Consider the following 22650-nt stretch of genomic DNA (forward strand, 5'->3'; position numbering starts at 1 on the left):
AATGTAAATGGACTAAATGCGCCAACCAAAAGACACAGGGTATCAGAATGGATAAAAAAACAAGACCCATCTATTTGCTGTCTACAAGAGACTCATTTTCGTCCTGAGGACACTTTCAGATTGAAAGTGAGGGGACGGAGAACTATTTATCATGCCACTGGAAGTCAAAAGAAAGCTGGAATAGCCATACTTATATCAGACAAACTAGACTTTCAATTAAAGGCTGTAACAGGAGATAAAGAAGGCCATTATACAATAATTACAGGGTCTATCCATCAAGAAGAACTAACAATTATAAATGTCTATGCACCGAATATGGGAGCCCCCAAATATATAAAACAATTACTCACAAACATAAGCAACCTTATTGACAAGAATGTGGTAATTGCAGGGGACTTTAATACCCCACTTACAACAATGGATAGATCATCTAGACACATGGTCAATAAAGAAACAAGGGCCCGGAATGATACATTGGATCAGATGGACTTGACGATATATTTAGAACTCTGCATCCCAAAGCAACAGAATATACTTTCTTCTCGAGTGCACATGGAACATTCTCCAATATAGATCACACACTGGGTCACAAAACAGCCCTTCATAAGTATACAAGAATTGAGATCATACCATGAAAACTTTCAGACCACAATGCTATGAAGCTTGAAATCAACCACAGGAAAAAGTCTGGAAAACCTCCAAAAGCATGGAGGTTAAAGAACACCCTACTAAGGAATGAGTGGGTCAACCAGGCAATTAGAGAAGAAATTTAAAAATATATGGAAACAAACAGAAATGAAAATACAACAATCCAAACACTTTGGGATGCAGCGAAGGCAGTCCTGAGAGGAAAATACATGGCAATCCAGGCCTATCTCAAGAAACAAGAAAAATCCCAAATACAAAATCTAACAGCACACCTAAAGGAAATAGAAGCAGAACAGCAAAGGCAGCCTAAACCCAGCAGAAGAAGAGAAATAATAAAGATCAGAGCAGAAATAAACAATATAGAATCTAAAAAAACTGTAGAGCAGATCAACGAAACAAAGAGTTGGTATTTTGAAAAAATAAAGAAAATTGATAAACCTCTAGCCAGGCTTCTCAAAAAGAACAGGGAGATGACCCAAACAGATAAAATCATGAATGAAAATGGAATTATTACAACCAATCCCTCAGAGATACAAGCAATTATCAGGGAATACTATGAAAACTTATATGCCAACAAACTGGACAACCTGGAAGAAATGGACAAATTCCTAAACACCCACACACTTCCAAAACTCAAACAGGAGGAAATAGAAAGCTTGAACAGACCCATAACCAGCAAAGAAATTGGATCGGTTACCAAAAATCTCCCAAGAAATAAGAGTCCAGGACCAGATGGCTTCCCTGGGGAATTGTACCAGACATTTAAAGCAGAGATAATACCTATCCCTCTCAAGCTATTCCAAAAAATAGAAAGGGAAGGAAAACTTCCAGACTCATTCTATGGAGCCAGCATTACTTTGATTCTGAAACCAGACAGAGACCCAGTAAAAAAAGAGAACTACAGGCCAATATCCCTGATGAATATGGATGCAAAAATTCTCAGTAAGATACTAGCAAATCGAATTCAACGGCATATAAAAAGAATTATTCACCATGATCAAGTGGGATTCATTCCTGGGATGCAGGGCTGGTTCAACATTCGCAAATCAATCAATGTGATACAACACATTAATAAAAGAAAAGAAAAGAACCATATGATCCTGTCAATCGATGCAGAAAAAGCATTTGACAAAATTCAGCAACACTTCTTTTTTTTTTTTTTTTTCAGCAACACTTCTTAATAAAAACCCTGGAGAAAGTCGGGATAGAAGGAACATACTTAAACATCCTAAAAGCCATTTATGAAAAGCCCACAGCTAACATCATCTTCAATGGAGAAAAACTGAGAGCTTTCCCCCTGAGATCAGGAACATGACAGGGATGTGCACTCTCACCGCTGTTGTTTAACATAGTGTTGGAAGTGCTAGCATCAGCAGACAACAAAAGGAAATCAAAGGCATCAAAATTGGCAAAGATGAAGTCAAGCTTTCACTTTTTGCAGATGACATGATATTCTACATGGAAAACCCAACAGACTCCACCAAAAGTCTGCTAGAACTGATACATGAATTCAGCAAAGTTGCAGGATACAAAAGCAATGTACAGAAATCAGTTGCATTCTTATACACTAACAATGAAGCAACAGAAAGACAAATAAAGAAACTGATCCCATTGACAATTGCACCAAGAAGCATAAAATACCTAGGAATAAGTCTAACCAAAGATGTCAAAGATCTGTATGCTGAAAACTATAGAAAGCTTATGAAGGAAATTGAAGACGATATATAGAAATGGAAAAACATTCCGTGCTCATGGGTTGGAAGAATAAATATTGTTAAAATGTCAATACTACCTAAAACTATCTACACATTCAATGCAATCCCAATCAAAATTGCACCAGCATTCTTCTCGAAGCTAGAACAAGCAATCCTAAAATTCATCTGGAACCACAAAAGACCCTGAATAGCCAAAGTAATTTTGAAGAAGAAGACCAAAGCAGGAGGCATCACAATCCCAGACTTTAGCCTCTACTACAAAGCTGTCATCATCAAGACAGCATGGTATTGGCACGAAAACAGACACATAGACCAACGGAATAGAATAGAGACTCCAGAATTGGACCCACAAATGTATGGCCAACTCATCTTTGACAAAGCAGGAAAGAACATCCAATGGAAAAAAGACAGTCTCTTTAACAAATGGTGCTGGGAGAACTGGACAGCAACACGCAGAAGTCTGAATTCAAGCTGTAGGCTGGGAAACAGGTGGGGAATTATCCCTCTTCACCACTATCTTGCTTTCGGTATTTTTCTGGAAACCCATGGCTTTCCTTGGCTCATCTCTGCAGTTCTTCTATCTCTGCCTCAGCCAGCACATGACATGGCCTTTGCCCCTCTGTCTGTGTGTCCAAACCTCCCTGCTCTGGTAAGGACAACAGCCTTTGCATTAGGGCCAGCCCCAATCCAGGGTTGATGATATCTGGGAAGACCTTACTTCTACTTTCACAAGTACTGGGGGTTAGAGCTCTGATACATAATTTGGGATGGGATACAGGTAAATACGCACCAGAGCTGAACAGCAGATTTGAGCAAGAGGAAGACAGAACCAGCAAATTTGAAAATAGGAAAATTGAGATCCAGTCTGATTGACAGCAAGTTAAGAAAAATAAAAATGGGGGGGTGGATGAACAGAGCCCCAAAGACCTGTGTAATACTATCCAGCATACTAACACACTAACTGAGAGAGAGAGTCCCAGAAAGAATAAAAGAGAGAAAGGACAGGGAGAATATGCAAAGTAATAAGAGCAAAAATCGCACTGAATTTGATGAAAACATTAATCAAAATATTCAAGAAGTTCAATGAACACCAAGTGGGTTAACTCACATCCCACTAAAATGGTTCAAGGCCACAGACAAAGGATTGTGAAAACAATACAAGAAAAGCGATTAATTATGTATAGAGTGTCCTCAGTAAGTTTAATGGCAAATTTTCATCAGAAACCATGGAGGCCAGAAGGCAGTGGGATGATCTACTGAAAGTGCTAAAAGACAAAACCTGTGCACGAGAATTCTGTATCTAGCCAGGATGTCCTTCAGCAATGGAAGAAGACATGAAGACATTCCCAGGTAAACAAAATATGAGAGAATCCATTGCTATCACCAGCCCTACAAGAAACCCTAAGTCCTGGGGCACCTGGGTGGATCATTCCATTTCATATCTGACTCTTGATTTTGGCTTAGGCCATGATCTCATGGTTTGTTGAGTTCAAGCCCTGAATCGGGCTCCACATTGATAGTGTGGAGCCTGCTTAGGATTCTTTCTCTCTCTTTGCCCCTCCCCTGCTAATGCATTATCTCTTTCTCAAAATAAATAATAAACTCACAAAAAAAAAAGAAGTCCCGAGTCCTTCCATCTAAAATGCAAAGACATTTATTTCTACATGAATAGTTACATAGGTAAATATAAAAGAGTACAAATGTGTAAGTGCATAAGCACAAGTGTATTAGCACATAAACTATATACAGCTTAAATATATAAACAATAGATTTTCTTCTAATTTAAAACTGTGAAGTTAAAATTACACATATATATAAATTGCATATATTATAAATACATAAAACGTAAATATATATGTTAATGAGCACAGGCTGTATAAAGAGGTAATTTGAGTGAAAACAATGGCAAAAAGAGAGGACATCAATTAGATATATTAAGAGTCAAGTCTCTAGGGGCACCTGGGTGTTCAGACAGTTGAGCATCTGGCTCTTGATTTCAGCTCAAGTCATGATCTCAGCATCAGGGGGTCAAGCCCAGAGTCCACAATCAGTGCAGAACCTGCTTGAGACTCTCTCTCTCTCTCTCTCTCTCTCTCTCTCTCTCTCTCTCCCCCCTTCACTCCCCCACTCATGCTCTCTCTCCCTCTAAGATAAGTAAATGAAAAAAATGTTTAAAGGGGTCAAATCTCTGTATGCCATTGAAATTAATCTGGTATGAATCCAATTAGAATGTTGGAAATTTAAGACATTAGTTGTAATCTCCAGTGAAACTACTAAGTATTCCCTGAATATATAGTAAAAGAAACAACATGGGAATTTAGTTGGTACACTAGAAAATAACACAAAAGAAAGCAGAAATGGACGAATATTAGAACAATAAGATATAACATATACAGAAATAATGAAAAAACAATAGATTTTGATGCTACCTGATGAGTAATTAAGGGTACATGGATTTTACATCCAATTAAGAGGCAGATAGACAGAATGGGTAGAAAACAACAATCTCTCTCTATGCTATCTACAGGAGAGTCATGCTTTAAACCTAAGACACAAAGGCATTGAAAGTAAAAAGGATGGAAAAATATATAGCAAGCCAATAGTAATCAAGAGAGCTAGACTGGCTTTGTGAAGACAAATAAACTTTATGACAGTTTTTTTCTAGAGACAAAGAGGGACATGGTACAGTGACAAAGTGTGCATCCTTCAAAGAGATCATTGTAAACACTTTGCACTCAACAGGAGAGCGCCAAAGTACATAGTGAAAGGGCGGGCCTATGCCGGCCGACTCCATCTTGTTCTGTGTCCTTCACCTTGACCACACCTCCTCCCCTTGAGCCACTCCCTCCCCCACCTGCCTAACAGAACTCGGACCCTTCCCCAGCCAATCGGCTGAGGCCATAGCCATTACCTCACCAACTGCCCCTAGGCCCCAGTAAAACCTTTGTCCTTTTGAAACTCGCTCTCTCTCCCTGGTATCTCACCGCTGCCTCGGTGCAGGTAGGGGATTGAGCTCGAGCTAGCTCAAATAAAGGCTCTTTTGCTTTTACATCGGACTCGGCTCCCTGGCGGTATTTGGGGATCACGAATTCTGGGCATAACAATGGAACTGACAATTAAAAGGAGAAACTGATCTCTCAACAATAAAACTAGGAGACTTCAATATTACACTTCTAACAGCGAAGAAAACCTGTTAATTCTGGTGATGCTCACGAAAGGACTGTGGGGTGGGCAGAGAAGGGGCTGGGACCTATATTTTATGGTTCAGGGCATTGACATTTAGAGAGGTTAAGTGGCTTACTCAGAATCACAGCACTGGTGACTTATGGTTCAGAGGCGGGGGATACAGATAATTCCCTGAGGACAGAGATCTCTGATCACCTGGATAGGAGAGCATGCCCTGCACACTGAAACCAAGCCCTTTCCTCACTCCCTGGCCCATATCCTTTTGCCCCAAGGTTGCTGAAGGGAGACAGCTGGCTCCCCAAGGAGGTACTGGCCCAAGAGAATGGCCCAAAACCCAACCCAACTCCTGCCTATTTCAATCCCTGACCCAGAAAACAATGCCTTTCCCCCTGATGGATGGGGTGTGAGGAGGTGTGAGAACAAAAAACACATCCCCATCTCCCCATCCCATGCCCCCCAGTGCTTGATGCTACTAGGTGCCTTGCTGGTGGCCAGGTGACCACCCTGAATGACCACTTCTCTGTTTGACTCCCAACTGTCTCAGAACCCAGAACATTCCAAACCAACTGCCCACAGGACAGTTGCCCAGTGATTAGCGTCCTCTTCAACTGACCAAACCTGGGTGATGAGCAGTTGATAGTAGCTAGGAAAGGGGTCTGCTAGGTTGGTGCTCTGGCAGATGAAGTCTAGAGGCCCCAGTGTCTCCCTGACGAATGACATGACCCACCATTTGAGCAGCCTGGACAAAGGCATGGCTAGGAGTGGGCAGGGGCTCCCTGCCTCTGCGTGTACACCTTCCCTGCTCCTTCCATCCTCACCAACATCCAGTCTCCACTGTACAAACTGCCCTTACTCCTCTTGAATCTACTTACTGCTTTTACACCCACACTACCGTCTTCAATGGAGCAGTCATTCACTGGAGTGTTATTTGTGGCTCGACCCTGTTGTTTGGAAAGATGTCCATCTTGATGCTGCTGAAGCACTGCTGGGGAAAGCCTGTAGATTGTCTTGAGCACAGATGCCTTTCTTGTGAGTTCTGTGTTTGAATCCCTTAGGATCCTCTTTTTGTAATCTGAGCCATGATCCTAGAAAATACACTAAAAAGGGAGAGAACTGTTAATATGCACCTGGAATATTCATGCATCCCTAGGTCACACTCCCATTCTCCTTGTTCACCAGTGACTGGGGAGCCAGCTGAGTCTGAGCTGGGCTTAGAAGAGGGGTACTGCGATGTGGTGTGCACTTACCACCCCCAGCAGACTTGTGCCTAGGGACCTGACATTAGAGGAGACCACGTAGAAAGGACAATACAGAGAACAGTGACAGAGAGCCTGGGAGCTGGTGCCTGATAACCTGTATCAGATCATACTAGAAACCACACATACCTGGGAAAGTTACCTAACCCCTCTGACCTCAGTTCCCTGTTCTGTGATATGGGACCTACTTACTCGTATTATAAAGCTTACTATGAGAAAATCCAAATAATGCCTAAGGAAAATGATTGGGACCGCCTAAGGGCTCCATATGTGACCCGATATTACATGTCTGGAAGAACAAGCAAGAAATGTAGCAGTGGTTGCCTGCAGAGAGGAAACCTGGATGGCCACAGGGCAAGGGTGGGTGGAAGGTAACCTTTCCACCTTAAGGTGGGCATGAGGCTTTCCTGCTCGTGGAGAATATCTGCCATCATCTCCTGTGATCCCCATCAGACTCCACGGAATGCACAGGGCAGGGTACTAACCCACATTTTGTAGTTCATGACACTGAAATTCAGAGATTTTAAGCAACTAGAGTGAAGAAGCTGATGACAGGACAATCTGGGACAGGAATGTAGTTGGTTTCTAGGGACAGAGATCCTGGATACCCCAGAGTTCTCTAGCTCCTGTTTTCCCTCTGATGCCCAAACTCTCCTGCCGTGAAACTGCAAAGGGAGCACATGCCTGCCTCGGCCTCCACCCGTAGGTTTCGATCCCTGACCCAAAAGCGATGTTGCTTTCCGCGAAGAAAGTCCCTTGAAGGGTCAGGGTGTCCAATCTAGGTCTCTCCACCTGCAGCATCTTCACACATCAGCTGTCCAATGTGAGCTCCTGGGCATCTGACCAGTGGTCCGCATGCCCCCATGCAGCTCAGAATGTGGGCATTTCCAAGCCCACTACCCACATGACAGCTCTCTAGTGATGAGCTTGGTCTTCAATGGCCAACCCTGGATGAACAGCACTGATTAATGAGGGCATGACTTGCTGGGCTGGTGTTTGGTGCTTTAATGGATGAAGCTGGGATGTCCCCCACTACCTACTGACCACTGATGTGAGCAACTGTCAGAGCAGCCTGGCTGAGGGAAGGCAGGGGCTGCACTGGCTCTGAGTGCACACCTTTCCTACTTCCCTATGTGACAAAACCTCTCCAGACTCCTTGTCCTTCTCTGGCCCTGGCAGTGGAAGGGGACAGAGTCCCCTGTCCTCTTAGAGGGTCCCCTCCATAGCCACAGCCTGTGACACCCACCCCAGGGCTCTCCCTGAGAGTCACTCAGACTCTCCTTCCCTCTGTCATCAAATATTTATTCCGCCAACCCGATGGCACTGTCCCTTCTCACCACCCCTGGGGCAACACGCAAAGTGCCACTGACTCTGTCCACATCCCCCCATTGGAACCCCACTGTGAGATCTCAATTGGCTTCCCAAATCTCCAGATTTATGCTGTATGGTTTTGGATTTTGACATCTACATCCAGGAGAGTTGACCTGTGTGTCCCCCTTTCCTGTCATGCCTACTGCTGGGGTGGCATCAATTCTCTTCTGATCCAATGAAAGCAATGTGGGCATATTCCCTCTGTATCTGTTCTCTGGAAGAGTGTGTATTTCCGTGTCTGGATGGAAGTTTCTCTGGAAGAGACAGGCATATCTCCATCTTCAACGTTTGTTTGAAATTAAAGGAAGCCACCTGGGCTTGAAGTGCGCTTCATGTAAAAATTTCTTATATTGCCTTTTTTTTTTAAATGGCTGCTTTATCTATTGTATGTATAGTGCACACATCTTAAGTACAGCTTTATGGTTTCTTATAAACATATCTGCTGGGAATCCTAGTTCCACATACAGAATGGCTCAAGCACCGTGGCAGCCTCCTGGAGAAGGAGATCCAAAATAACTGCTAACTTATTAGGGTAAGGAATGAAATCGGTTACCATGTATTTCCCAAGCATGATGATTATACATAATTAGGGCACAAAAGAGTGTGGTGGCACCCTGGGAAGGTAGTGGAACAAACTGGGGAGCTGGGAGGATCCAATTTCCACTGTGCAGGCATGGGGGCAGGGCGAAGAGGCTGGAAGACGCTTCTCAGAAGCATTTGTCTGAATCTCCCTACTTCGCAATGAGAAAGAATGAAATCTGGCCATTTGTAGCAACGTGGATGGAACTTATGCTAAGTGAAATAAGTCAGGCAGAGAAAGACAGATACCACACGTTTTCACTCATATGTGGATCCTGAGAAACTTAACAGAGAACAATGGGGGAGTGGAAGGCGGGGGGGGGGGGGAATTACAGAGAGGGAGGAAGGCAAACCATAAGAGACCTTAAATATACTGAGAACAAACTGAGGGTGGATTGGGGTGGGTGGGGAAGAGGGGAAAGTGGGTGATGGGCAGGGAGGAAGGCACCTGTTGGGATAAGCACTGGGTGTTGTACGGAAAGCATTTTGACAATAAATTATATTTAATATAAAAAAAAGAAAAAATAAAAAAAAACCCTAAAAATCTATTAAAAAAAAAAGAGAGAAGCATTTGTCTTTCACAGAGGTAAATTCACCACTACAAAGTGTGGTGCCCACGGTAATTCAGCTTCTGCTACCTATGCATCATGTGCTTTTGTCTGTTTTATTTTACATAAAAATGAGTTCAAGATAAAGCAGGCAAAAGATAAATTTTGCTTGATGTAAAATCCTCCAGAATTAACTATAAAATATATCTCTGCAACTAAGACAGAATCTATACAATTCACATGCTCAGAGGCTGGCACTGAGTTAGCGGGTAGCCCTTTGTCCATGACCTCCTGTCTTCTTCTTAAGCTTCTAGACACTTAGGTGCTCTGAGACCCCAGCCGACACTTGCTTGGTGCTTCCTTCACAGGTGTCAAAGCAACAGCAAACACGGGTGCCCTATTCCCTGCAGAGGCTCAGAGGTGGAGGGAGGAGGGGTGCCTGGGGTGGGTGTGTGGGACCCCAAAGACTCCTCCAGTCTTGGAAGGTAACCTTGGGCCCAGACACCCCCAGGGGCCTGTTTGGGGCTCTTGGCTAAGGGCATTGCCGTTGGCTGACAGTGTTAAGTGTCCTCCAGGTGAGATTTAACCTGGGCATGTGGCCGTGCAGCCCTCAAGCATCTGGTCCCTTGAACAGGGTATTGGAGCAGAAGAAAGGGGAGGCTCTGGACTGCAGGAGGAAAAGCCCAAGTCCCACCCCTGGCATGTGAGGAGCAGGAGGTCTGATGACACAGGGCTGGAGGGGGGAGGTGATGATGTCCCCTCATCCACCTGTGATAGGGCCTAGCATGACATCTGCACCATCGAAGTGACACTTAGAGGGCTTCCCTTTTCTTCCTCGGTATCTTTTCTCCCCATTACATCCAAATGCCTGACACATGCCTTTCCTTTTAAAGAAGCTTATGATTATTAGTAAAAAAATAATAATCTTTATGGCTTAATGTGTTTCAATGAGAAAAGGCTACAGAAGACACTACTGTATGAGATGTAATGAAACCTAAAAAAATAAATAAAAATAACACAAATGGAATTAAACCAGTTATATCTGAATTAATTTAAAAAATTGAAAAATAAAAGAAACATAAGCAATTTGCAATTCTACCTCCTTACAAATTCCCTAATGGACACTGCACTGAATTTCCCTTCATTTCCATGTGTGTTTTGATTTTTACATATATATATAAACAAAATTTATATATATATTAAAACAAAAAATTATAGAACCCCAGTTTGAGGTGATCCAGGCTGTCCACAGGGCTCCGCAGAAGCTGACTACCCCAAGGGCTTGGGCTACTCCCAGCCCGGGCTGGAGGCTGCGGTGGCCCCTACTTGATGCCCAGGCTGCTGTGCGGTCACGGGTCTGCAGACCTGGACCTGGGGAGCCGCCGTGCTTGCATGCCAGGGAGTGCAGGGCCTCTGCCTTCACTTTTCCCAGGAGGCCCGACTTGGGCAGAGTCAGGGCCATGCACCCCTGGAAGTATGGAGCAGGTATCCGTTTCCAGGAGAGATGTGCTCAGGGCATCCCTCCCCTTCCCTGTGCTGGTTCTTACCACCCTTCCGTCTCTCCCTTGCACGATCACGTGCAATATGGCCGCCACGGGGCTCCCTTCCCTTTGGTTGCCTTTCCCAAAGGGCCCAAGACAAAGTCAGGGAAGCCACGGAGACGTGGGCCTTTATTTGCCTTCTGCTTTTCCTCGCGTCCTCTCCACATTCCACATTTCCTCTTACTCTTCCACTTTATCGCCTCTCACCTTCTTCACCCACCCCCCTCTTGAGCCTGGGGGAAGAGACTTTCTGACCCCTGCCAGCTGGTGGGAAGAGAAGGATCGAGTCTGTCCAGAGCACCACACCCCTCCCTGGGGCAGGAGAGCACCAACTGCGAGGTTCCTGGAACCCCTAGTCTTCTGGGGGAGCCTCTCAGGCAGGTGGGCCCATCCATCCTCCGCCCCCACCCTGCTCCCAGTCCACCACTCGGGGTGGCTGAGCAGGATCCAGGAGTGCAGACTCAGGTCTGGGCCCAAGGCGCTGCTCGGAAAGCAGGTGACGGGGTGGCGGGAGATCTTACAGACGCTGGAGATGTGAGGATGTCCTGTGCCTGGACAGGACCAGGTTCTTCAGGATGAGAATCGTTCAAAGAGGGAGTGGTGAAGAGCCACAGAAGAAGGAGCTTAAGGATGGGAATGCAAGAAAGTGAAGGACATGACAGAGGAAAGAAATTAGGTGCAGAATTCTGCTCCCTTTTTCTGAGTCTTCATAATCTGCAATTAATCTTTGGCACGGACCATGGCAGCTGTGGCCCGGAAGGGGTGGCCTTGGGAAAGGACAGGGGACAGTGAGAACTCATACTCACTGCTCCTGGCAGGATAAGGGCTGATCTCAGGCCCCATTCTGACCTCAGCTCTGCACTCCTCCCTGGGGCCACGACGAGGGACTGGGTCTCTGATCTCCAGTGTACTTTTCCAGCCCTCACATTCCAACTGTGGCCTGGAATGAACGCTGGTGTCATCTTGTCCTTCTTAGGAGGCAGCCGCTGTCTCCATGCATTTCTGTGAGTGACGTTGCCTTCCTCAGGACTCACAACCTGCTGCTTCCCTTCTATCTCCCGTGATCAGTGTCCTTTCCCTTCTCCTGTCACCTCCACCGACAGATTGTTGTGTCACATGGGTGGAGGGGGGGAACGATCACGGGTGTACTGCCAGCCTCCCTAACCATCAGTTGATCAAGTAACCAATGCAGCCAACCCCCCTGGGATACCTGCCACAGGCCTGGGGTTGTGCTGGGCCCTGTCAGAGAGAAAGGCAACCACTGCCACACACAGAGTGTCTGTCCTGTGCCTGGGGCGACCTTAGGTACTTGGAGATACTTAATCCTCAGAACCCTGTACCTTTCGTAGCCCCTAAGAGGATAAACATGAAATTAAAAGTACTTGGTCCAAATCCCCCTAATCCACAAGCAGCGTGACAGGGGTTCTATAGTAGGTGAAGCCACATGAACACTGTCCCTGCCAGCCTTTGCCTGAGCCCTGGAAAGACTGGGGGGAGACCCCGGGCAGGCCTGAACGAAGGTCACAGGATGGGCCAGGACCGTGTGGCTGGAGCAGCAGGTGGTGACAGGGGCAGGGACTCCTGTCTGCTGCTCGGAGTCTCTGGGCCTGGTCAGTCTCAAGAGAGAGCTCAGTGGGGCCATGAGAGCCAGGGTGTGTGGCCAGCCCAGCAGCCTTCACACAGGCTTCTAGAATTCCCGCCAACCAGGGAGGGTCTCAGGGCAGCTGCACACAGGCCTCTCTCACAGGGACTCACATGTGCAGGATTTATTCTGATCCTGAGAGAAATGTGCTCCAGGGTGCACCTCCCACCTCACTTCTGCAGGAGGCTGAGAGGGTACATTTTCTGTGATGCCCACTCCGGGAGCATCCTTTCACCCAGGGGCAAGGCTAAGGGTGTCCCGGCAGGTGCTGGTCTGAGACCTGAAGGTGCATCCCTTCATCCCCACATCCCCAGCCTCCGGCTCACATGGTAGCACTCGGTCTCCAGTTGAAGTATGTGTGACAGTGTGTCTCCCCAGACTTCTTCTGTCACAGGTCATACCAAACCCAATGTAGTAACTTCCCTGTTCAATTTGCAAGACGTGCAAACCAAATGTAATTGAGGCTTTGATGCTGGGTGGAGGAGAAGCAGAAAAGAGCTGGTCTTGGGGGAAAGATAATCTTGAAGAGCAAAACACACTTGAAGCCCACACACAGTATCTCCTACTGTTATGACGCTGACATATGAAAAACAGAACAAAACAAAGCTTCACACATATTTTCTCCTTCTCTCGATTTCATACCCCATTCCTCAGTCTCCAAAGCAGCAGGGATATTCAACTGCTTGAATGTTTAACTTCATTTACGTTAATTAACTTAAGCATAAGCAGGCACATCTGATCAGTGGCTGCTCCCCTGGATGGCGCAGTTAGGGACACTGGTGTATGGATTTCTGTAGAATATGGTCACGGTGATGCACGACATTATGCATTTGTCAAAATTCATAGAATGTCAAAGCACAAAGAGTGAATTTCAATGGAAGCTGCGACTTTAATTTAATGAAAATGTATCACTATGATTTTGCTAATTATACCAAAGGTACTACACTCGTGTTAGATGTTATCAATTGGGGAAACTGGAGGGGTAGAATATGGGAACTTTCTACATTATCTGTTCAACTCTTACATTCATCTAAACCTCCTGTTCTAAATAATGCCTATTGAGGTTTTTAAAAATCTGTAAACACTGTTTCAGGAAGAGATCTATTAGAGCCAATGTTCACAAGTCAGCTGAAGGTCTATACAACAGCGAGAGATGTTGTTTAGTGTAAAACATGTGCCCAATCTTGAGTTAGAAACGTATCTTGACTTCTATACAGTTACAGCACAACTGATTGCCTTATCATTCCCCTTTGCATACAGAAGAATATGGTTTAGATTTTATGGTTTTCTATTAAATATGGGACACTGACTAAAGTAGAATCCTTCTTCTTCAATGAGCTTAATGAGTGAATTTCCACATACCTCAATGGGGTCATTTATAGAGTACCCCCTGTTGTTTGCCAGATGTGGAGTTTTCTGAAGCACTGCCTGGTGCCAGTTGATATGCTTGACCTCAGGGGAACATTTCTTCTTCTTCATTCTTGAAACAAGATCCTGGGAAATGCACTGCAATAGAGAGAACTGTTGACACCTTGCTGTAGAAGTCCATAGGGAAATCAGCGATAATGTATTCACAATTAATCTTTTGATTCCATTATTTGCCAGCTGACCAGCAGAGCCTCGTGAAGCCAAGTTGGACATCTGGAGATCGTGCAGTTGGGTGTACGCTTAGGACACCCAACAGACAGATCTTGTGAGCAAATAGCTTTATTTCCCTGAGGCATTGTAGAAGCACAGCAAGTACATAGTCCATGACTGACGGCCTGGGTCAAAACTCTGCTTAGAAGCTCCACGTACCTGAGAAGGTTGTATAAACCCCTCTGTGACTCGTTTCTCTGTTCTGAGATACTGTAATGTTAATAGGGCCTAATTTTGAGTATTAAATTGTGAGCTCAAAATGACTAAACACAAGTAAACTCTTCAGAACAAGAAGTGGTGTTTCATAACTTCCCTTGGTGTTCAATCACTGAGCAAGGTAGACCCTTGGTAGTGGTTGAATCCAGAGAGGGGATGTGGCTGGCTCCACAGCAGGGAGGGGGATATAAGCTTCCTGTTAGCCTTTATATGGAGAGATGCTCTACAGCTCAAAGAGAGTATCTATGATCTCCTGGTTTCTGTGTCAGCCCGGTTGAGGTGGGAGGCGGCAGAGCAGGGCCTGTCATCTGTATTTTACAGTGGGGGCGTTCAAATTTAGAGAGAAAAAGTGATTCGCCAAAAGTCACTACACTGTTGAGTTGGGTGTTCAAGACAGAAATTTAGCTGGTTCCCTGGAGAGAGAGATCTCTGAACACCTGAAACCATGCCCTGTACCCCTAACCAGGGGCCCCTCAGTCTCTTCCTCAAATCCTCCCACCCCATTTACTGTGAAGGAGACAGTTGATGCCTTGCAGGAGGTGCCTGAGCCAAGAGAAAAACCCAGATCCTAACTCAGTCTCCCATCTCTAGGTTTCAATCCTCGACCCAAAACACAATACAGTTGCCCCCAAGTGAAGCCCCTCTGAAGGATGAGGGGAAGCCCAACGTGGGCCATCCTTCTCCAGCATCTTCACATCATCAGCCATCTCACGTGGTGCCCTCCAGGTGACCAGTTGAACACCCTCAGTGACCAGGGTTGTTTGGCTCCCAAGCTGACTCAGAAGCCAGGACATTCCAAACCAATGGTCACATGATGGCTCTGCTAAGAATTAGCTTCCCTTCAACTGACCAGCTCTGGCTGAGCAGGTATTGTGAAGTAATTGGGAAACTGGCCACCTGGGCTGGTGCTTTGGTGGCTTCATAAATTGTCTGTGGCCTTCCATGTCTCACTGGCTATTGACTGAAGTGTCTAAGCTGCATGGACTAAGCCTAGACTTGGCTGAGAATGAACACAGGGCTGTTCTGGCTCTGAGTATCCACTTTCCCTGCTCCTTCCTTCATCCCTCAGATCCAGTTTCTACGGACTCATCATCCTTTTGATGAGTCTACACCCTTTTGTGGCAGGGGACAGAGCCTCATCTTCTCTGGGAGGGCCCTCCCCATAACCACATCCTAGACACCCCCTGAATACCCCCAAATAGCACACAGTGCTCGAGCAAAGGTCCCCAAAAGCAAATGAATAGGATGCCTATCAGGAGTTGTTTTTTCCTGGGGATGTGTCTCTCAAGACCACTTAGGGTGCCGACTACAAAATTCCTCACCCAAGCAAGAAAAATTGCTACTCAGGAAAAGATCCTATGACACTGTTTATTAGCAGGATTGGCATTGCCAGCAGTTAATGTCCTCTTTATCAAGTTACGGTTGGCAAGAGACAACCACTCACCAATCTTCCTACCAGGGAATGTAATGCCATCATGTAAAATGTACATTGTCCTATGTCACCGAATATGACTGGAGATACTCTAAGTAATCAACTTGTCTTCCATAGGCAAAGACAGGCAAGTTCACCTCAGCAACACCTTGGTGTCTTCTTACACAAATGGCCCACACTCTTTCCTCCTTAGGGACACCAAGAAGGAAACAGAATATACGTCAGTACATTGTTGGCACTGCTCAAGAATAGCTCTGGACTGTTCTTTAACATGAACATGGGCCAGAGCATATGGAGGCTTTGCCTCCATGGAATGAATGTTACTGCTGAGCCACGCTCAGCAATAATCCTTACAGTGTGCAGTATGAGGAGTTTGAGAATGTAAACATGAGTCTTGTCAAGTGTCCATGGCCCATACGTATCTACTGGGGAAAACAACTCTCTCTCTCAGTCACCTCACTCTCTCACGAGTGTGTCTCATACTCTGTGTTTCCCTTTCCCTCATTTTCTGTCTCTCTCAAACACACACGCGCATGCACACACACACACACACACATACAAAACACAGTGAATACATTGTCTTCCTCACACTCTAAATAAACATTCACACAGGTTTTCCCCTGGGAAATCTGTCTTTTCTCCAAACCCTCAAGCCTCTATCCTACAGGGAACCTGGAGTCAGGGTAGCTCTCTAGACTGATGCCAGCAGGAATATCCCAACTTCCTGACCATTTAGATTATTTCATCAGCAGGGGACTGATTCCAAAATACATACCATATTCCATTGCTCCCATGGGGACCTGAATGTAGAGAAAAGAAACCCCATCAGGGTCAGATCATGATGAACACGCATTGCACTGGTCTTTGGTTCTCCTCTTGACTTTCGGGAACCAGATGCACACGGTGCTCGAGTCAAAGGTCTCCAAAAGCAAATGAATAGGATGCCTATCAGGAGTTGTTTTTTCCTGGGGATGTGTCTCTCAAGACCACTTAGGATACCGACGACAAAATTCTTCACCCAAGCAGGACCAATTGCTGCTGACGAAAAAGTCCTAGGACACTGTTTATTACCAGGTTTGGCACAGCCAGTGGTTAATGTCCCCCTGACCAAGGTGACAGTTGGCAAGAGGCAACCACTCACCACTGTCCCCATCAGGGAAAGTAACAGGATCATCGAAAATGTAGACTGTCCTATTTACAACAGAAGTTGATTGGAAAGACCCTAAGAAAGCACTTGTGTTCCTCAAGGAAAGACAAGAAGCTCACCTCAGCAACAGCCTGGCGACTCATGACAGGAAGGGACCGCTACTTTTCCTACTTAGGGACACCTAGAAGGACACAGAATACGTGTCAGTACCTTGTTGGTGCTGCTCAAGAATAACTCAGGGACTGTTCCTTGCTATGAACATGGGCCAGAGCATGTGGAGGCTTTGGTTACCTGCATGGACTGAATGTTACTGCTGAGCCACGCTCAGCAGTATTCCTTGAAATGTGCAGTAGTATGAGCAAATTTTTGAGAATATAGACATTGGTTATTCTGCAGTGTCACTGGCGCATATCTCCTGGGGAAGGACACAGCTCTCGCTGTCTCTCCTCTATCCCTGTCTCTCTAATGAATGCGTGTGTCCCTTTCTCTTAGTGTTTACCTGGCTCCTTCCCTGTCCCTCAGTTTCTGTCTCTCTCAAACATACACACATACACACACACACACACAAAAGCACAGTGAATACATTGTCTTCCTCACACTGTACACATGGACATAGGTTTTCCCCTGGGAAATCTGTCTTTTCCCCATACCCTCAAGCCTCTTTCCTACAAGGAACCTGGAGTCAGGGTAGCTCTCTAGACTGATGCCAGAAGGAATGCCCCATGTTCCTGAATATATGCAGTCTTTCATCAGGAGAGACAGATTCCAAAACGCATACCATTTTCCATTGCTCTCACGATGACCTGAATGCAGAGGAAAGAAACCCCATCAGGGTCAGATCATGATGAACACGCATTGCACTGGTCCTTGGTTCTCCTCTTGACTTTAGGAAACCAGATGGCACACAGTGCTTGCGTCAAAGGTCTCCAAAAGCTAATGAAATAGGTGCCTGTCAGAAGTTCTTTTTCCTGGGCATGTGTCTCTCCAGACCACTTAGGATGTCGACGACAAAATTCTTCATCCAAGCAGGACAAATTGCTGCTGACAAAAAAGTCCTAGGACACTGTTTATTACCAGGTTTGGCACAGCCAGTGGTTAATGTCCCCCTGACCAAGGTGACATTTGGCAAGAGGCAACCACTCACCACTGTCCCCATCAGGGAAAGTAACAGGATCATCGAAAATGTAGACTGTCCTATTTACAACAGAAGTTGATTGGAAAGACCCTAAGAAAGCATTTGTGTTCCTCAAGGAAAGACAAGAAGCTACCTCAGGAACAGCCTGGCGACTCATGACAGGAAGGGACCGCTGCTTTTCCTACTTAGGGACACCTAGAAGGACACAGAATACGTGTCAGTACCTTGTTGGTGCTGCTCAAGAATAACTCAGGGACTGTTCCTTGCTATGAACATGGGCCAGAGCATGTGGAGGCTTTGGTTATCTGCATGGACTGAATGTTACTGCTGAGCCACGCTCAGCAGTATTCCTTGAAATGTGCAGTAGTATGAGCAAATTTTTGAGAATATAGACATTGGTTATTCTGCAGTGTCACTGGCGCATATCTCCTGGGGAAGGACACAGCTCTCGCTGTCTCTCCTCTATCCCTGTCTCTCTAATGAATGCGTGTGTCCCTTTCTCTTAGTGTTTACCTGGCTCCTTCCCTGTCCCTCAGTTTCTGTCTCTCTCAAACATACACACATACACACACACACACACAAAAGCACAGTGAATACATGGTCTTCCTCACACTGTACACATGGACATAGGTTTTCCCCTGGGAAATCTGTCTTTTCTCCATACCCTCAAGCCTCTTTCCTACAAGGAACCTGGAGTCAGGGTAGCTCTCTAGACTGATGCCAGAAGGAATGCCCCATGTTCCTGAATATACGCAGTCTTTCATCAGGAGAGACAGATTCCAAAACGCATACCATTTTCCATTGCTCTCACGATGACCTGAATGCAGAGGAAAGAAACCCCATCAGGGTCAGATCATGATGAACACGCATTGCACTGGTCCTTGGTTCTCCTCTTGACTTTAGGAAACCAGATGGCACACAGTGCTTGCGTCAAAGGTCTCCAAAAGCTAATGAAATAGGTGCCTGTCAGAAGTTCTTTTTCCTGGGCATGTGTCTCTCCAGACCACTTAGGATGTCGACGACAAAATTCTTCATCCAAGCAGGACAAATTGCTGCTGACAAAAAAGTCCTAGGACACTGTTTATTACCAGGTTTGGCACAGCCAGTGGTTAATGTCCCCCTGACCAAGGTGACATTTGGCAAGAGGCAACCACTCACCACTGTCCCCATCAGGGAAAGTAACAGGATCATCGAAAATGTAGACTGTCCTATTTACAACAGAAGTTGATTGGAAAGACCCTAAGAAAGCACTTGTGTTCCTCAAGGAAAGACAAGAAGCTCACCTCAGCAACAGCCTGGCGACTCATGACAGGAAGGGACCGCTGCTTTTCCTACTTAGGGACACCTAGAAGGACACAGAATACGTGTCAGTACCTTGTTGGTGCTGCTCAAGAATAACTCAGGGACTGTTCCTTGCTATGAACATGGGCCAGAGCATGTGGAGGCTCTCTCTGCCCCTGCCCCCGCTTGCACTCTGCCTCTCAAGATAAAATAAAGACATAAAAAATTAAAATAGATAAATGTCTTATTTATTTATTGTGTGTGTGTGTGTGTGAGAGAGAGAGGGGAGAAGGGTAGAAGGAGACGGGGAGAGAGAATCCCCGGCAGGCTCCATGTTGCCAGGGCAGAGCCCAACGCAGGGCGTGAGCTCACAAACCATGAGATCATGACCTGAGCTGGAATCAAGTCGGACGCTTACCTGACTCAGCCACCCAGGTGCCCCAACACCACCCTCTCCTTAACAGCAGTCATTTATCTGGCATCATTTTGGCCAGTCTTAAGGGAGAACAAGAGGGCAGCCGAGTTCTATGCCCATCCACAGACGTTATCCTGAATCTCCTCCTCCAAAAACCCACACCATACTCGCTGCCCGGCAGCCTGACCCTCTGTGTTCCCCATGAGCCTGCAGAACTTCTCACTGGCTCCCTCTGCTTTATCCCAAGTGGGGTGTGGCGGGGGGGAGGGGTCTTTCCAAGCCTCACAAATACAGGACGCAAATTCACCTCAACGACATGTGGAGATGGACAGCCAACATTTACTGAGCACCCAGTGTATACCAAGCCTGTCTCAGCTTTACCCACAGTGTCTCAAGTTAGCCACTCATGCCTGCAGCCCCATGACGGAGCACTGCTGCCCTGGGTCATGAACGTTTTCCATGTTTTCCTGTACCTGAAGTGTGGATGTATCTTACAGCAGGTGGCATCTCACCATCGTGACACAGTGGTCATTGCCTGACCTCCTGCAAACTCGGTCCTAGCTGTTCCTATGTTGTTACTTCACATGCAGAGAACAGGTGCTATTTTAAGCGTCTTCAGAAAGATTAGACTGTGAGTCATCTTCGACTTAAAAGATTTTTGTGTATGCAGAAACACGGGCAGCAGAGAAGTAGAGCACTGATTTGATACTGGCAAAGGAGACACATTATTCACCACTACAGCCATGCCCACAATTCCAGACGGCCTTGCAGAGCAACAACCAAGGACATGCACTTGTGAGAAACGCTGGGCCTCCTACACTCCTGATCAGAGGTCAGCAAGCTTTTTGTATAAAGGGTCAGACGGGGAGTAATTTTGGTTCTGTGAGACATACAGACTCAGGTGCGACCACTCAACTCTGTCGTTACAGCGTGAAAGCAGCCATACACGATAGGTAATGGGCATGGCTCTGTTACAATAAAACTTTATTTGCAAAAACAGGTGGAGCGCTGCATTGGGCCCATGGGTTATAGTGTATTGACCCCTTCTTTGGATGGAACAGTAAACAGTATTTGGGGGTGCCTGGGTGGCTCAGTTAAGTGTCTGACGCTTGATTTCGGCTCAGGTCACGGTCCCAGGATCATGGGATCAAGCCGCACATCGGGCTCTGTGCTGGGCACGGAGCCTCCTTGGGATTCATTCTCTCTCTCTCTCTCTCTCTCTCTCTCTCTCTCCCCCCCCTCTGTGCAAGTGCACATGCTCTCTCTCTCTCACAAAGAAAAAAAAAAGAAAACAGTATTTACTAGAAAAATACAAGCAGTGATGACTCTAAGTCAAAAGTGATATAGAAAATTAAACCCTGAAATGTGAAGAAATTCTAGGACTATCTTAACTAATGAATGTCAGTTATAAGTTCCCTTATGCATAGTTAAAAAAGCAACGTATGATTTAAAAAAACCCTTTTACTTTTTTTTTTAAAGTTTGTTTATTTACTTTGAGAGAGAGAGAGTGAGCTGGGAGGGGGCAGAGAGAGAGAGGGAGAGACAGAATCCAAAGCAGGCTCCACACTGCCAGCCTAGAGCCTGATGCAGGGCTCGATCCCACAGACCACAAGATCATGACCTGAGCCAAAATCCAGAGTCGGACACTCAACCAACCTAGTCACCCAGGCACCCCTAAAAAAAAAAAAAACTCCTTTTATCCAAATCAAAGAGCTCAAAGAGCTCTTTCAAAAAGTTTCAAATAAAATTTCCAAGTAATGAGAAAACATTTTCTAGAACATAGTATCATTTTTTTACTTCCTGATGGTTATGTTTAAAAACGGAGCATCTTAAATCCATAGCTTCTTAGATCTGAGGAGATAGGGTCTTGTACCCATTGTGATGTGGACATTAAGGCTCACAGGGAGAAGTGACTCGCTCGGGGTCACCCTGTGATCACAAGTGTGACCACAGAGCTAGAACGACTGGCAGCTTCCTCTGCCTCCTCCCAGCTGAGCCCAAACACCACACTGATCCACACAGTCTCAGGAAGGGAAAGGCAGAGGGGTATCTACTCCATGAGGGTAGGGGTTTCGTGTGCCTGGCTCACCACCCATCTCTGGGGCTTGTACCAGCCAGGCCTAGAGGTGATTGATAAATGATTCAACTCCCACATCAGGCAGCCTGAATTCAAAGCATGACTCTGCCACTTACTCCCCCCTGTGCACAACTCAGCGTTATCATCTTGGATGATACTACTTGCATCAAATAGTTGCTGGGAGGTTAAATGAGTTAATATAGTTAAAAGCACTTATCATGGTGCTTGACACAAAGAAAGCACTCCATAAATATCAACTGTGAAGGGGGCGCTGGGGTGGTTCAGTTGGTTGAGCATCTGACTTCAGCTCAGGTTGAGATCTCACAACTCGTGAGTTCGACTCCGCATTGGGCTCTCTGCTGTCAGGGTGAAGCTCACTTTGGATCCTTTGTCCCCCTCTTTATGCCCCTCCCCATGCATGTTCTCTCAGAAAAATAAACATCTAAAAAATATATCAGCCATGAAGATACTTATCCTGATATCCCAAACATCCAGCACAAGGAAAGTTCAGTATAAGTACTTGCTGAATGAGTGAATGATAACAAAAGAGAATGGATGGATGGACAGCTAGGTGGACAGGTGGGTGGAGAGATGGACTGGAAAATAAATGGATAATTAAATAGATGGATGGACAAATGGATGGATGCAGGTAAAGATGGGTGGATGGATGGATGGGTAGATGGAAGTAAACATGGGTAGGAAGATGGATGGATGGGTGGATGGATGGATGGATGGACGGATGGGTAGATGGATGGGTAGATGGATGGATGGAAGTAAACCTGGGTAGGAAGATGGATGGATGGGTGGATGGATGGGTAGATGG

The 22650-nt window shown here is 45.9% G+C and overlaps 1 protein-coding gene across 20 annotated transcripts in view; it reads right to left on the reverse strand.

Annotated features, from left to right (window-relative positions):
- Positions 1-4001: 4001 nt before the first annotated feature.
- The window catches only part of LOC147572799 (uncharacterized), a 28761-nt gene continuing 10112 nt past the window's right edge, over positions 4002-22650 (reverse strand). For 3 of the 20 annotated variants that reach the window (XM_086694263.1, XM_086694264.1, XM_086694257.1), the window contains exons 7-10: positions 19338-22650; positions 15910-18871; positions 13849-13980; positions 4002-6646 (exon numbers count right to left, since the gene is read on the reverse strand). The exon at positions 19338-22650 is cut by the window's right edge and continues 48 nt beyond it. In XM_086694263.1, coding sequence (XP_086550389.1) covers positions 22282-22650 — 369 coding nt within the window. In that variant the 3' untranslated portion in view covers positions 4002-6646; positions 13849-13980; positions 15910-18871; positions 19338-22281. The remainder of the gene's footprint in view (positions 6647-13848; positions 13981-15909; positions 18872-19337) is intronic. The other 17 variants (XM_086694272.1, XM_086694267.1, XM_086694270.1 and 14 more) reach the window with 17 other exon arrangements.

Source organism: Puma concolor, chromosome E4 (assembly GCF_028749965.1).
Source record: "Puma concolor isolate L17-30 chromosome E4, mPumCon1.1.hap2, whole genome shotgun sequence".
Classification (NCBI taxonomy): Eukaryota; Metazoa; Chordata; class Mammalia; order Carnivora; family Felidae; genus Puma; species Puma concolor.